The sequence below is a fragment of the Bombina bombina genome, chromosome 7, assembly GCF_027579735.1.
Source record: "Bombina bombina isolate aBomBom1 chromosome 7, aBomBom1.pri, whole genome shotgun sequence".
In the NCBI taxonomy this organism is placed as follows: Eukaryota; Metazoa; Chordata; class Amphibia; order Anura; family Bombinatoridae; genus Bombina; species Bombina bombina.
In genome coordinates, this window is record NC_069505.1 from 591,131,689 (window position 1) to 591,146,049 (window position 14,361).

General features: G+C 38.4%; 1 protein-coding gene across 1 annotated transcript in view; it reads right to left on the minus strand.

Annotated features, from left to right (window-relative positions):
* LOC128636623 (involucrin-like) overlaps positions 1-14,361 on the minus strand; it is a 120,880-nt gene that overhangs the window by 22,390 nt on the left and 84,129 nt on the right. The window contains exons 41-43 of the mRNA XM_053689614.1: positions 12,259-12,309; positions 5,257-5,307; positions 3,794-3,844 (exon numbers count right to left, since the gene is read on the minus strand). Coding sequence (XP_053545589.1) covers positions 3,794-3,844; positions 5,257-5,307; positions 12,259-12,309 — 153 coding nt within the window. The remainder of the gene's footprint in view (positions 1-3,793; positions 3,845-5,256; positions 5,308-12,258; positions 12,310-14,361) is intronic.

The window sequence follows — 14,361 nt, forward strand, 5'->3', positions numbered from 1 at the left end:
GGATATGGACCGCAGAGATTAGACAGGAGCTGGATTCCGCCCAAGAAAGTATCCGAGATAATTCTTTCATAGCTTGAGGACTGTGAGTCCCACCCTGATGATTGACATATGCCACGGTTGTGACATTGTCTGAAAACAAATAAATGGTTCTCTCTTCAGAAGAGGCCAAAACTGAAGAGCTCTGAGAATCGCATGGAGTTCCAAAATATTGATTGGTAATCTCGCCTCTTGAGATTTCCAAACCCCCTGTGCTGTCAGAGATCCCCAGACAGCTCCCCAACCTGAAAGACTCGCATCTATTGTGGTCACAGTCCAGGTTGGACAAACAAAAGAGGCACCTTGAACTAAACGATGGTGATCTAACCACCAAGTCAGAGATAGTCGAACATTGGGATTTAAGGATATTAATTGTGATATCTTTGTATAATCCCTGCACCATTGGTTCAGCATACAAAGCTGAAGAGGTCTCATGTGAAAACGAGCAAAGGGAATCGCGTCCGATGCTGCAGTCATGAGACCTAAAACCTCCATGCACATAGCTACTGAAGGGAATGATTGAAACTGAAGGTTCCGACAAGCTGCAACCAATTTCAGACGTCTCTTGTCTGTTAGAGACAATGTCATGGATACTGAATCTATTTGGAAAACTAAAAAGGTTACCCTTGTCTGAGGAATCAAAGAACTTTTTGGTAAATTGATCCTCCAACCATGTCTTTGAAGAAACAACACTAGTTGATTTGGGTGAGATTCTGCAGAATGTAAAGACTGAGCAAGTACCAAGATATCGTCCAAATAAGGAAACACCACAATACCCCGCTCTCTGATTACAGAGAGTAGGGCACCGAGAACCTTTGAAAAGATCCTTGGAGCTGTCGCTAGGCCAAAAGGAAGAGCAACAAATTGGTAATGCTTGTCTAGAAAAGAGAATCTCAGGAACTGATAGTGATCTGGATGAATCGGAATATGAAGCTATGCATCCTGTAAGTCTGTTGTGGACATATAATGCCCTTGCTGAACAAAAGGCAGAATAGTCCTTATAGTCACCATTTTGAATGTTGGTATTCTTACATAACGATTCAAAATTTTTAGACCCAGAACTGGTCTGAAAGAATTCTCCTTCTTTGGAACAATGAACAGATTTGAATAAAACCCCAGACCCCGTTCCTGAAAAGGAACTGGCACAATTACCCCAGATAACTCCAGGTCTGAAACACACTTCAGGAAAGCCTGAGCCTTTACTGGGTTCACTGGAATGCGTGAGAGAAACAAACTTCTCACAGGCGGTCTTATTTTGAAACCTATTCTGTACCCTTGAGAAACAATGTTCTGAATCCAATGATTTTGGATTGAATTGATCCAAACATCCTTGAAAAATCTTAGTCTGCCCCCTACCAGCTGAGCTGGAATGAGGGCCGCACCTTCATGCGGACTTGGGGGCTGATTTTGATCTTTTAAAAGGCTTGGATTTATTCCAGACTGGAGAAGGCTTCCAATTGGAAACCGTTCCCTTAGGGGAAGGATCAGATTTCTGTTCTTTATTTTGTCGAAAAGAACGAAAACGGTTAGCAGCCTTAAATTTACCCTTAGACTTTTTATCCTGAGGCAAAAAAGCTCCCTTCCCCCAGTGACAGTTGAAATAGAATCCAACTGAGAACCAAATAATTTATTACCTTGGAAAGAGAGAGATAGCAACGTTGATTTAGAAGTCATATCAGCATTCCAAGATTTAAGCCATAAAGCTCTTCTAGCTAATATAGCTAAAGACATATATCTGACATCAATTCTAATGATATCAAAAATGGCATCACAAATGAAATTATAAGCATGTTGAATTAACTTAACAATGCTATACACATTATGATCTGGTACTTGTTGCGCTAAGGTTTCCAACCAAAAAGTTGAAGCAGCAGCAACATCAGCCAAAGAAATAGCAGGCCTAAGAAGATGACCTGAACATAAATAGGCCTTCCTTAGATAAGATTCAAGTTTCCTATCTAAAGGATCTTTAAAAGAAGTACTATCTTGCATAGGAATAGTAGTACGTTTAGCAGGAGTAGAGATGGCCCCATCAACTTTGGGGATCTTTTCCCAAAACTCCAATCTATCAGTCGGCAAAGGATACAGTTTCTTAAACCTTGAAGGAGTAAAAGAAGTACCCAGTCTATTCCATTCCCTAGAAATCACATCTGAAATAGCATCAGAAACTGGAAAAACCTCAGGAATAACTACATGAGGCTTAAAATCCAAATTTAAACATTTACTAGTTTTAATATCAAGAGGACTAGTCTCCTCCATATCTAATGCAATCAACACCTCTTTTAATAAGGAACAAATATACTCCATTTTAAATAAGTATGAAGATTTGTCAGTGTCAATATCTGAGGCAGAATCTTCTGAACCAGATAGATCCTCATCAGAGATAGATAAATCAGAATGTTGTCGGTCATTTAAAAATTCATCAATTTTATGAGAAGTTTTAAAAGACCTTTTACGTCTATTAGAAGGTGGTATGACAGACAAAGCCTTCTGAATGGAATTAGAAACAAATTCTCTCACATTAACAGGAATATCCTGAGCATTAGATGCTGAAGGAACAACAACAGGTAATGGATTACTACTAATGGAAATATTGTCTGCATGTAAAAGTTTGTCATGACAACTATCACAAACTACAGCCGGAGGAACAGTTACCACAAGTTTACAACAAATGCACTTAAGCTTTGGTAGAACCGACAACAGGCAGCAGGATTCCAGTAGTAGATTCTGAGACAGGGTCAGATTGAGACATCTTGCAATATGTAAGAGAAAAAATAACATATAAAGCAAAATTATCTATTTCCTTATATGACAGTTTCAGGAATGGGAAAAAATGCAAACAAAATAAGCCTCTGGAAACCAGAAGCAAAAAGAAATAAAGACTTAAATAATGTCAAAAGTTTGGCGCCAAGTATGACGCCAACAACTGACAAAATATTTTTTGGCGCCAAAAACGTCTGCAACAAAAACGAGCCTCATAGATGACGCAACCACGTGAAAACTCTCGGCGCCAACTAAGACACCGGAAATAACGAAATTACATCAACAAACGTAATTCTCGCTCCAAAAAAGTCTTGCGCCAAGAATGACGCAATAAATTATAGCATTTTGCGCTCCCACAAGCCTAAAAGCCCGCAATTTAGAAAAGAGTTAATTTGAAAATTTCAGGTAAGAAACATACTTAGAACTTTACATATAAAGTGCCAAACCATAGCTGAGAGTGTCTTAAAAAAAGGAAAACATACTTACCAAAAGACACTCATCTACATAAAGTAGATAGCCAAACCAGTACTAAAACGAGAATCAGCAGAGGTAATGGTATATAAGAGTATATCGTCGATCTGAAAAGGGAGGTAGGAGATGAATCTCTACGACCGATAACAGAGAACCTATGAAATAGATCCCCGTTAGGATGACCATTGCATTCAATAGGTAATACTCCCTTCACATCCCTCTGTCATTCACTGCACTCTGAGAGGAACCGGGCTTCAACATGCTGAGAAGCGCATATCAACGTAGAAATCTAGCACAAACTTACTTCACCACCTCCATAGGAGGCAAAGTTTGTAAAACTGAATTGTGGGTGTGGTAAGGGGTGTATTTATAGGCATTTTGAGGTTTGGGAAACTTTGCCCCTCCTGGTAGGATTGTATATCCCATATGTCACTAGCTCATGGACTCTTGCCAATTACATGAAAGGAAATGAGTTTTATGTCCTTATAATATAAATGGAGGCTGCTGTGTAACAAGATTTTACCTGCTCCTCCACATCCTTGTGTCCCTTAAAGTCCAGTTCATGATTTTCCATCTAGAAGATGAAATAAAAATATTTGCCTATAAAGAATCACCTCAGAGCTGAGCATTTGTTACCAGAAGAATGCAAATTAATTTATAGACAGCGTACCTAAAATTTTCTTTTTTTCTGCCTGAATAAAATAAAGAACAAGCTGCACCAGTCGAGCCCTGCGTACTAATGCTCATTGGCGGATAGGTGCTTCCTACTAATGCTTATAGACGGATAGGCACATCCTACTAATGCTTATTGACTGATAGGCACATCCTACTAATGCTTATTGACTGATAGGCACATCCTACTAATGCTTATTGATGGATAGGCACATCCTACTAATGCTTATTGACTGATAGGCACATCCTACTAATGCTTATTGACTGATAGGCGCTTCCTACTAATGCTTATTGACTGATAGGCGCTTCCTACTAATGCTTATTGACTGATAGGCGCATCCTACTAATGCTTATTGACTGATAGGCGCTTCCTACTAATGCTTATTGACTGATAGGCGCTTCCTACTAATGCTTATTGACTGATAGGCAATTCCTACTAATGCTTGTTGGCGGATAGGTGCTTCTTACTAATACTTGTTGGCAGATAGGCCCTTCCTACTAATGCTTATTGAGGGATAGGTGCTTCCTACCAATGCTTATTGAGGGATAGGCCCTTCCTACTAATGCTTGTTGGTGGATAGGCGCTTCCTACTAAGGCGTATTGGTGGATAGGCGATTCCGATTAATTTCTCATTTGTGGATGGGTGCTTCCTACTAATGCTTATTGGTGGAGAGGCGCTTCCTACTAATACTTGTTGTATGATAGGCATTTCCTATTAATGCTTAATGGTGGATAGGTGATTCCTACTAATCCCTTTTGGTGAATAGGCCCTTTCTACCAATGCTTATTGGTGGATAGGCCCTTCCTACTAATGCTTATTGATGGATAGGCCCTACCTACTAATGCTTGTTGGTGGATAGGCGCTTCCTACTAAGGCGTATTGGCGGATAGGCGATTCCGATTAATTTCTCAATTGTGGATGGGTGCTTCCTACTAATGCTTATTGGTGGAGAGGCACTTCCTACTAATGCTTGTTGTATGATAGGCATTTCCTATTAATGCTTAATGGTGGATAGGTGATTCCTAATCTCTTTTGGTGAATAGGCCCTTTCTACTAACGCTTATTGGTGGATAGGCCCTTCCTACTAATCCCTATTGGCAGGTAGGCACGTCCTACTAATTGTTCATTGGTGGATAGGTGCTTTTTACTAATGCTTATTGACTGATAAGTCCTTCATGTGAGTGCTGGTTGGTTAATAGGTACAATAAACATTAGCAGGAAGAACATAACGGCTATTTTAGTTTAAATTAAAATGTAAACAGTTTTATGTCCTTATAATATAAATGGAGGCTGCTATGTTATAAGATTTTACCTGCTCCTCCACATCCTTGTCTCCCTTGAAGTCCAGTTCATGATTTTCCATCTAGAAGATTAAAGAAAAACATTTGCCTATAAAGACAATCACCTCAGAGCTGTTTATTTTTTACCAGAAAGAAAGAAAATTAAATTATAGATAATGTACTTAAAATTTTCACAGTGCAAGCTGTATAAATTTAGAACAAACTAAATACAGCTGTACCAGTCAGGCCCTTCCTACTAATGCTTATTGGTGGATAGGCGCTTCCTACTAATGCTTATTGGAGGATAGGCCCTTCCTACTAATGCTTATTGGTGGATAGGCGCTTCCTACTAAGGCGTATTGGTGGATAGGCGATTCCGATTAATTTCTCATTTGTGGATGGGTGCTTCCTACTAATGCTTATTGGTGGAGAGGCGCTTCCTACTAATGCTTATTGGTGGATAGGTGCTTCCTACTAATGCTTATTGGTCGATAGGCCCTTCCTACCAATACTTTTTGGTGGATAGGCCCTTCCTACTAATCCTTATTGGCAGATAGGCACTTCCTACTAATGCTTATTGGAGGATAGGCCCTTACTTACTAATGCTCATTCGAGAATAGATACTTCCTACTAATGCTTATTGACGGATCGGCACTTCCTACTAATGCTCATTGGAGGATAGGTGCTTCCTATTTATTACTTATCAGGAGATAGGCGCTTCCTACTAATAACATATCGGGGGATAGGCGCTTCCTACTAATGCTTATTGGCAGAAAGGCACTTTCTTCTAATGCTCATTGGCAGATAGGCGCTTTCTAAAAATGCACATGAGAAGATGGGATCAGGTTTGCTCACGAGTAGAGTGTTAGAAGTCAATGGAGCAAAAAAAAAGTTGGAAAAAACCAAAGGGGGGAGTACATAAACGAGGACGCAACATTTTAGTCTTGGCTTTTTTGCGTGAACTGGCTTAGCGCTTAGTGAAAACATTTTACTTTCAACTTGTAATACAATCACTACACAACGTGCGCAAAAATCTTACTTCTTGCGGAGTTAGCACAGAAGCACACATGAACTAGCACTGTCTAGTTGTGAACACCTGTCCAAATGCACTGAGATAAGAGGTAGCCTTCAATAGCTTATAGATTAGCATATGACCCTAAGGTTTAGCTTTCAGCAAAGAATACCAAGATAAAGCAAATTTGATGATTTAAGTAAATAGGAAAGTTGTTTAAAAACATAATTTATGCAAGAACTTACCTGATAAATTAATTTCTTTCATAATGGCAAGAGTCCATGAGCTAGTGACGTATGGGATATACATTTCTACCAGGAGGGGGCAAAGTTTCCCAAACCTCAAAATGCCTATAATTACACCTTCCACCATACTCACACCTTAGTTTAACGTATAGCCAAGTAGTGAAGTGTAAAAAGGAGTAAAAAAAGCATACAAAAAAGAGGAACTGGAAAATAAAATTTTGCTTTTATACAAAAAAATATAACCACCAAAAACAGGGTGGGCCTCATGGACTCTTGCCATTATGAAAGAAATGAATTTATCAGGTAAGTTCTTACATAAATTATGTTTTCTTTCATGTAAATGGCAAGAGTCCATGAGCTAGTGACGTATGGAATAAAATACCCAAGATGTGGAAGTCCACAGAAGAGTCAAAAAGAGAGGGAGGGATAAAATAAAAACAGTTATTTCCGCTGAGAAATTAAATCCACAAAATAAGTTCTTATAAACAGAAGAATCAAACTGAGACAGCTGCCTGAAGAACTTTTCTACAAAAGACTGCTTCAGAAGAAGCAAATACATAAAAATGGTAAAATTTAGTAAATGTATTCAGATTTGCGAAGCAGCAACATGGTCGTCTTTGATCAACTGAAGCTTCATTCCTAAAAGCCCACGAAGTGGCAACTGATCTAGTAGAATGAGCTGTAATTCTCTGAGGCGGAGACTGTCCCGCCTCCAAATAAGCCTTTTGAATTAAATGCTTTAGCCAAGATGCCAAAGAAATGGCAGAGGCTTTCTGACCTTTTCTAGAACCAGAAAAGACAACAAATAGACTAGAAGTCTTCCTGAAATCCTTAGTAGCCTCCACATAGTATTTCAAAGCTCTTACCACATCCAAAGAATGTAACAATTTCTCAAAAAAAATCCTTAGGATTCGGACACAAAGAAGGAACAACAATTTCCCTACTAATGTTGTTAGAATTCATAATCTTAGGAAGAAATTTAAATGAAGTCCGCAAAAACAGCTTTATCCTGATGGAAAATCAGAAAAGGAGACTCACAAGAAAGCAGACAATTCAGAAACTCTTCTAGCAGAAGAGATAGCCAAAAGGAACAACACTTTCCAAGAAAGTAGTTTAATATCCAAAGAATGCATAGGCTCAAAAGGAGGAGCCTGCAAAGCCTTCAAAACTAAATTAAGACTCCATAGAGGAGAAAGACTTAACAGGCTTGATACGGACCAAAGCCTGAACAAAACAGTGAATATCAGGAAGTTTAGCAATCTTTCTATTAAATAAAATAGAAAGAGCAGAGATTTGTCCCTTCAAAGCACTTGCAGACAAACCTTTATCCAAACCATCCTGAAGAAACTGAAAAATTCTAGGAATTCTAAAAGAATGCCAAGAGAATTTATGAGAACACCATGAAATATAGGTTTTCCAAACCCGAAAATAAATCTTCCTTGAACAGACTTATGAGCCTGCAACATAGTATTAATCACTGAGTCAGAGAAACCTCTATGACTGAGCACTAAACGTTAAATTTCCATACCTTCAAATATAGTGATTTGAGATCCTGATGGAAAAACGGCCCTTGAGACAGAAGGTCTGGCCTTAAAGGAAGTGACCAAGGCTGGCAACTGGACATCTGGGCAAGATTCGCATACCAAAACCTGTGAGGCCATGCTGGTGCTATCAGAAACACATGCAATTGTTCCATTATGATCTTGGAGATCACCCTTGGAAGAAGAAATAGAGGCGGAAAAATATAAGCAAGTTGGTAAGACCAAGGAACTGCTAATGCATCTACCATCTCTGCCTGAGGATCCCTGGACCTGGAAAGGTATCTGGGAAGTTTCCTGTTTAGATGGGAAGCCATCTGATCTATTTCTGGAAGACCCCACATCTGTACAATCTGAAAAAAAAAATCTGGATGGAGAGACTACTCCCCTGGATGTAAAGTCTGATGACTGAGATAATCCGCGTCCCAATTGTCTACACCTAGAATATGAATCACAGATCTTAGACAGGAGTTGGATTCTGCCCAAGAAAGTATCTGTGATACTTTCATCGCTAAAGGACTGCGAGTCCCTCCCTGATGATTGACATATGCTACAGTTGTGATAGTGTCTGTCTGAAAGCAAATGAACAGTTCCCTCTTTAATAGAGGCCAAGCCTGAAGAGCCCTGAAAATAGCACGGAGTTCTAAAATATTGATTGGAAACCTTGTCTCGAGGTTTTCAAACCCCTTCTTCTGTCAGAGACCCCAAACAGCTCCCCAACCTGAAAGACTTGCATCTGTTGAGACTACAGTCCAGGAAGTTCAAACAAAAGAGGCCCCTTGAATAATCTGATGATGGTCCAACCACCAAGACAGAGAGAGTTGAATGTTGGGAATTAAGAATATCAATTGTGATATCCTAGTATAATCACCGCACCATTAATTCAGCATGCAAAGCTGCAGAGGTTTCATATGAAAACGAGCAAAGAGGATCGCATCCGATGCAGTCATGAGACCTAAAACTTCCATGCACATAGCCACTGAAGGGAATGATCGAGACTGAAGGTTTCGATAGGCTGAAACCAATTTCATTCCTCTTGTCTGATAAAGACAGAGTTATGGATACTGAATCTATCTGGAAACCTAAAATGGTGACCTTTGTCTAAGGAATCAAGAAACTTTTTGGTTAATTGATCCTCCAACCATGTCTTCGAAGAAACAACACTAGTTAATTTGTGTGATATTCTGCTAAATGAAAAGATTGAGCCTTTACCAAAATATCATCCAAATAAGGAAACGCCGCAATACCCTGCTGTCTGATTACAGATAGAAGGGCACCGAGAACCTTTGAAAAGATTATTGGAGCTGTTGCTAGGCCAAATGGAAGTGCGAGAAATTGGTAATGCTTGTCTAGAAAAGAGAATCTCAGGAACCAATAGTAATCTGGATGAATCAGACTATGAAGATAAGCATCCTGTAAGTCTATTGTGGACATGTAATGACCTTGCTGAACAAAAGGTAGAATAGTCCTTATAGTTAACATCTTGAAAGTTGGGAACCCTACAAAACAATTCAAAAACTTCAGATCCAGAACTGGTCTGAATGAATTTTCTTCTTTGGGACAATGAATATTTTGGAATAAAACCTCAGACCCTGTTCCTGAAGCGGAACTGGTATAATTACCCCTGAAAGCTCCAGATCTGAAACACACTTCAGAAAAGCCTGAGCTTTTACAGGATTTGTTGGAACGTGAGAGAGAAAGAATCTTCTCACAGGAGGTCTTAATCTGAAACCTATTAGATACCCTTGAGAGACAATGCTCTGAATCCACTGATTTTGAAACAATTTCAATCTGCCCCCCACCAGCTGTACTGGATTGAGGGCCGCACCTTAATGCAGACTTGGGGGCTGGCTTTGGTTTCTTAAAAGGCTTGGATTTATTCCAACTTGAAGATGGCTTCCAATTAAAACCAGAGTCCTTAGGGGAAGGCGTGGTTTTCTGTTCTCTATTCTGACGAAAGGAACAAAAACAATTAGAAGCTTTAGATTTACCCTTAGATTTTTTATCTTAGATTTTTTATCTTGAGGCAAAAAAAATCCCTTCCCCCCGGTGAGTGGAAATAGAATCCAAATACAGAAAATACAGAAAAGGACGAAACTTGTGTCACTGTAGACTAAAGATTTGCACCAAAAAAATTTTGCTCCAAAAATGACACAATAAATAGCATTATTGCGCCCTCGCGAGCCTAGTTTGCCCGCGAAAATAAGGAAAAGCAAGCCAAATTGGAAAAAAAGACTAAACCCCAGAAAAAAAATAACTTCCTAAAATATGATTCCCATTCTGAAACTGTTAGACTACAAAGGGAAATACACATAGACCTGACTCATGGCAAATATAAGTAAATACATATATTTTAAACTTTAAAACAAAGCACCCAACAAAGCTGAGAGTGTCTTAAATAATGATACATACTTACCGAAAGACACCCATCCACTTATAGCAGATAGCCAAACCAGTACTGAAAACTATCAGCAGAGGTAATTGTATAAGAGTATATTGTCGATCTGAAAAGGGAGGTAGGAGATGAATCCCTACGACCGATAACAGAGAACCCTTGAAAAGATTTCCCATGAGTGAAACCATAAAAATCAACAGGAAATACTCTCTTCACTTCCCTCTGACAAACACTGTACTCTGAGAGGAATTGGGCTTCAGAATGCTTAGAAGCGCTTATCGAAGAAATCATAGAAATTAAGCACAAACTTACTTTGCCACCTCCATAGGAGGCAAAGTTTGTAAAACTAAGGTGTGAGTGTGGTGAGGGGTGTATTTATAGGCATTTTGAGGTTTGGGAAACTTTGCCCCCTCCGGGTAGGAATGATTATCCCATACATCACTAGCTCATGGACTCTTGCCATTTACATGAAAGAAATTGCATGCTTTTTGAGTCGTGAAAGTTAAATTTTGACTAGACTGTCCCTTACAGTTATTGAAATGTCAAGGTGCAGGGTTTTTATTTTATCATTAACAGTCTGCATTATCGGACAATAAGATAAGATTACTAAAGGCTTTTTAAAAAAGTGCCTAGAGGAGTACATTCAACCAGGAAGACTTCTATACCTGTAAGAGCAATACAATTGTGTAACTCATTACCTAAGGAGGTAGTAAAGGCCAATACCTTAGATACATTTAAAAAGTTTTAGATTAATTTCTGGTTGGAAACAGAATTCAGGAATATGATTGCTTGTGTTAAATGGGTAACCATTTTTAATGTGATTGATTTAAGCTCAGCTAAAGCTTTTTTTGTAAGTATATTAGATTTGTATAGGTTGAACTTGATGGACTTTGGGAGTTTGATCATAGACTATTTCTCATATTGTTTGTGCTTGTGCCATAATAGTAGACACCCTTAGGGAATCTTTGGGATGTTAGGTTTGTGTAGACTTCTCAGACTATGTTGAACTTCTAAGTGTCAGGTTACGCCACAGAGTATATGTGATCACGTGTGGGCACGCACCAAAGGAAGTGCAAAAGTTGCAATACGCGAAATGCGCTAAATACTGGAGATTCATTTCCTTTGCATATCTAGCTATTTGTTCTTCAATAAAAGGAGACTGTTGTATTTTACTGAATTAGTTCAGTGGTCTCTTTTTAAACAAGTTTAATAAATATAGCTTTAGTTGGGAATAAGGAAAGTTCCACTATAGGACGGCACATTAGGAACATCTATAACTGTTTTACAAGGGGACAATTAGGTAGACACAGGTGGATGGGCTGAAATATCATATTTGTTAACTACAAATGAGTTTGTTTGCTACTTTTAATGCTTACGAATGATAACTTAAAGGGACATAAACCCAAATCTATTCTTCTTTCATGATTCAGATAGAGCATATAGTTTTAAACAAATTTCCAATTTACTTTCTAATTTTCTTAGTTTTTTTAATGTCCTTGAAAATCAGGGAGGCAAGCTTTGGAGTAGGCACGTGTCTGCAGAACTATATGGCAGCAGTTTTGCACAAAATGTATACAGTACCAATAACACTGGATGACAGCACTGTTTCCATCCCTGTAGTGCATATGTGATACGTGCATGTTACCTACCTAGGTATTTCTTCAGCAAAGAATACCATGAGAGCGATGAGAATAGAAACTTTTGAGGTGTCATTTAGATTCACTACATGTGTACCACCCTAGGGAGCTGCCTACTTTGTATAATCACCAACTTAACACCAGCTCAGTGTTGGTTTTTAAAATATACTAAAATTTAAATGAAGTGATCATCAAACAAGATCTCACCTGGTCTTCAGAGAGCTCAGATTCCGTTTTGGCTTCTGGAGGATTTTCCATCTAAAAAATAATTTAGATCTTAAAAATATAAAATTTATGGTATCATGAGAAGATTTATGGTTTTTAGATAGCAAAGTAACTGCTACAGGAAAGCCCATTAAAAACATAATTTATGTAAGAACTTAACTGATTAATTAATTTCTTTCATATTGGCAAGAGTCCATGAGCTAGCGACGTATGGGATATATACAATCCTACCAGGAGGGGCAAAGTTACCCAAACCTCAAAATGCCTATAAATACACCCCTCACCACAAGCACAATTAAGTTTAACAAATAGCCAAGTAGTGGGGTGATAGAAAAAAAGGAGTAAAAAGCATCAAAAAAAGGAATTGGAAATATAATTGTGCTTTATACAAAAAACATAAATACCACAAAAAGGGTGGGTTTCATGGACTCTTGCCAATATGAAATAAATGAATCAGGTAAGTTCTTACATAAATTGTTTTCTTTCATGTAATTGGCAACAGTCCATGAGCTAGTGACGTTATGAATGGTAATAACCAAGATGTGGAACTCCACAGAAGAGTCATTAGAGAGGGAAGGATAAAATAAAAACAGCCTTTTTCCGCTGAAAAATTAAATCCACAACCAAAAGAATACGTTTTTCTTATAATTGAAAAGAAAAAAACTTAAAACATAAGCAGAGGAATCAAACTGAAACAGCTGCCTGAAGAACTTTTCTACTAAAAACTGCTTTCGAAGAGGCAAATACATCAAAACAGTAGACTTTAGTAAATGTATGCAAAGAAGACCAAGTTGCTGCTTTGTAAATCTGATCAACTGAAGCTTCATTCTTAAAAGCCCATGAAGTGGAGACAGATCTAGTAGAATGAGCTGTGATTCTCTGAGGCGGGGCCTGACCCAACTCCAAATAAGCCTTATGAATCAAAAGCTTCAACCAAGATGACCTTTCCTAGAACCTGAAAATACAACAAATAGACTAAAAGTCTTCCTGAAATCTTTAGTAGCTAAGACATAATTTTTCAAAGCTCTTAACTACATCCAGAGAATGTAAGGATCTTTCCAAAGAATTCTTAGGATTAGGACACAAAGAGGGGACAACAATTTCCCTTTTAATGTTGTTAGAATTCACAACTTTAGGTACAAATTTAAATGAAGTCCGCAAAACTGCCTTATCTTGATGAAAAATCAGAAAAAGTAACTCACAAGAAAAAGCAGATCATTCAGAAACTCTTCTAGCAGAAGAGATAGCCAAAAGGAACAATACTTACCAAGAAAGTAGTTTATTATCCAAAGAATGCATAGGCTCAAAAGGAGAAGCCTGTAAAGCTTTCAAAACCAAATTAAGTCTCCAAGGAGGAGAGATTGATTTAATGACAGGCTTGATATGGATCAAAGCCTGAACAAAACAGTGCATATCATGAAGTTTAGCAATCTTTCTGTGAAATAAAACAGAAAGAGCAGAGATTTGTCCCTTCAATGACCTTGCAGACAAACCTTTATCCAAACCATCCTGAAGAAACTGTAAAATTCTAGGAATTCTAAAAGAATGCCAGGAGAATTTATGAAAAGAACACCATGAAACATAAGTCTTCCAAATTTGATAATAAATCTTCCTAGAAACAGATTTATGAGCCTGTAACAAATTTAAATTTAATGATTTGAGATCCTGATGGAAAAATGGTCATTGAGACAGAAGATCTGGTTTTAAAGGAAGTGGCCAAGGTTGACAACTGGACATCCGGACAAGGTACGTATACTAGAACTTGTGAGGCCATGCTGGTGTTACCAGAAATACAAATGAATGCTCCATGATGATCTTGGAGATCACTTTTTGAAGAAGAACTAGAGGCAGGAAGATATAAGCAGGTTGGTAAAACCAAGGAACTGCTAACGCATCCACCGACTCCACCTGAAGTTTCCTGTTCAGATGGGAAGCCATCAGATCTATTTCTGGAAGACCCCACATCTGAGCAATCTGAAAAAACACATCTGGATGGAGTGACCACTCCCCCGGATGTAAAGTCTGATGGCTGAGATAATCTACTTCCCAATTGTCTACACCTGGGATATGTACCCCAGAAATTAG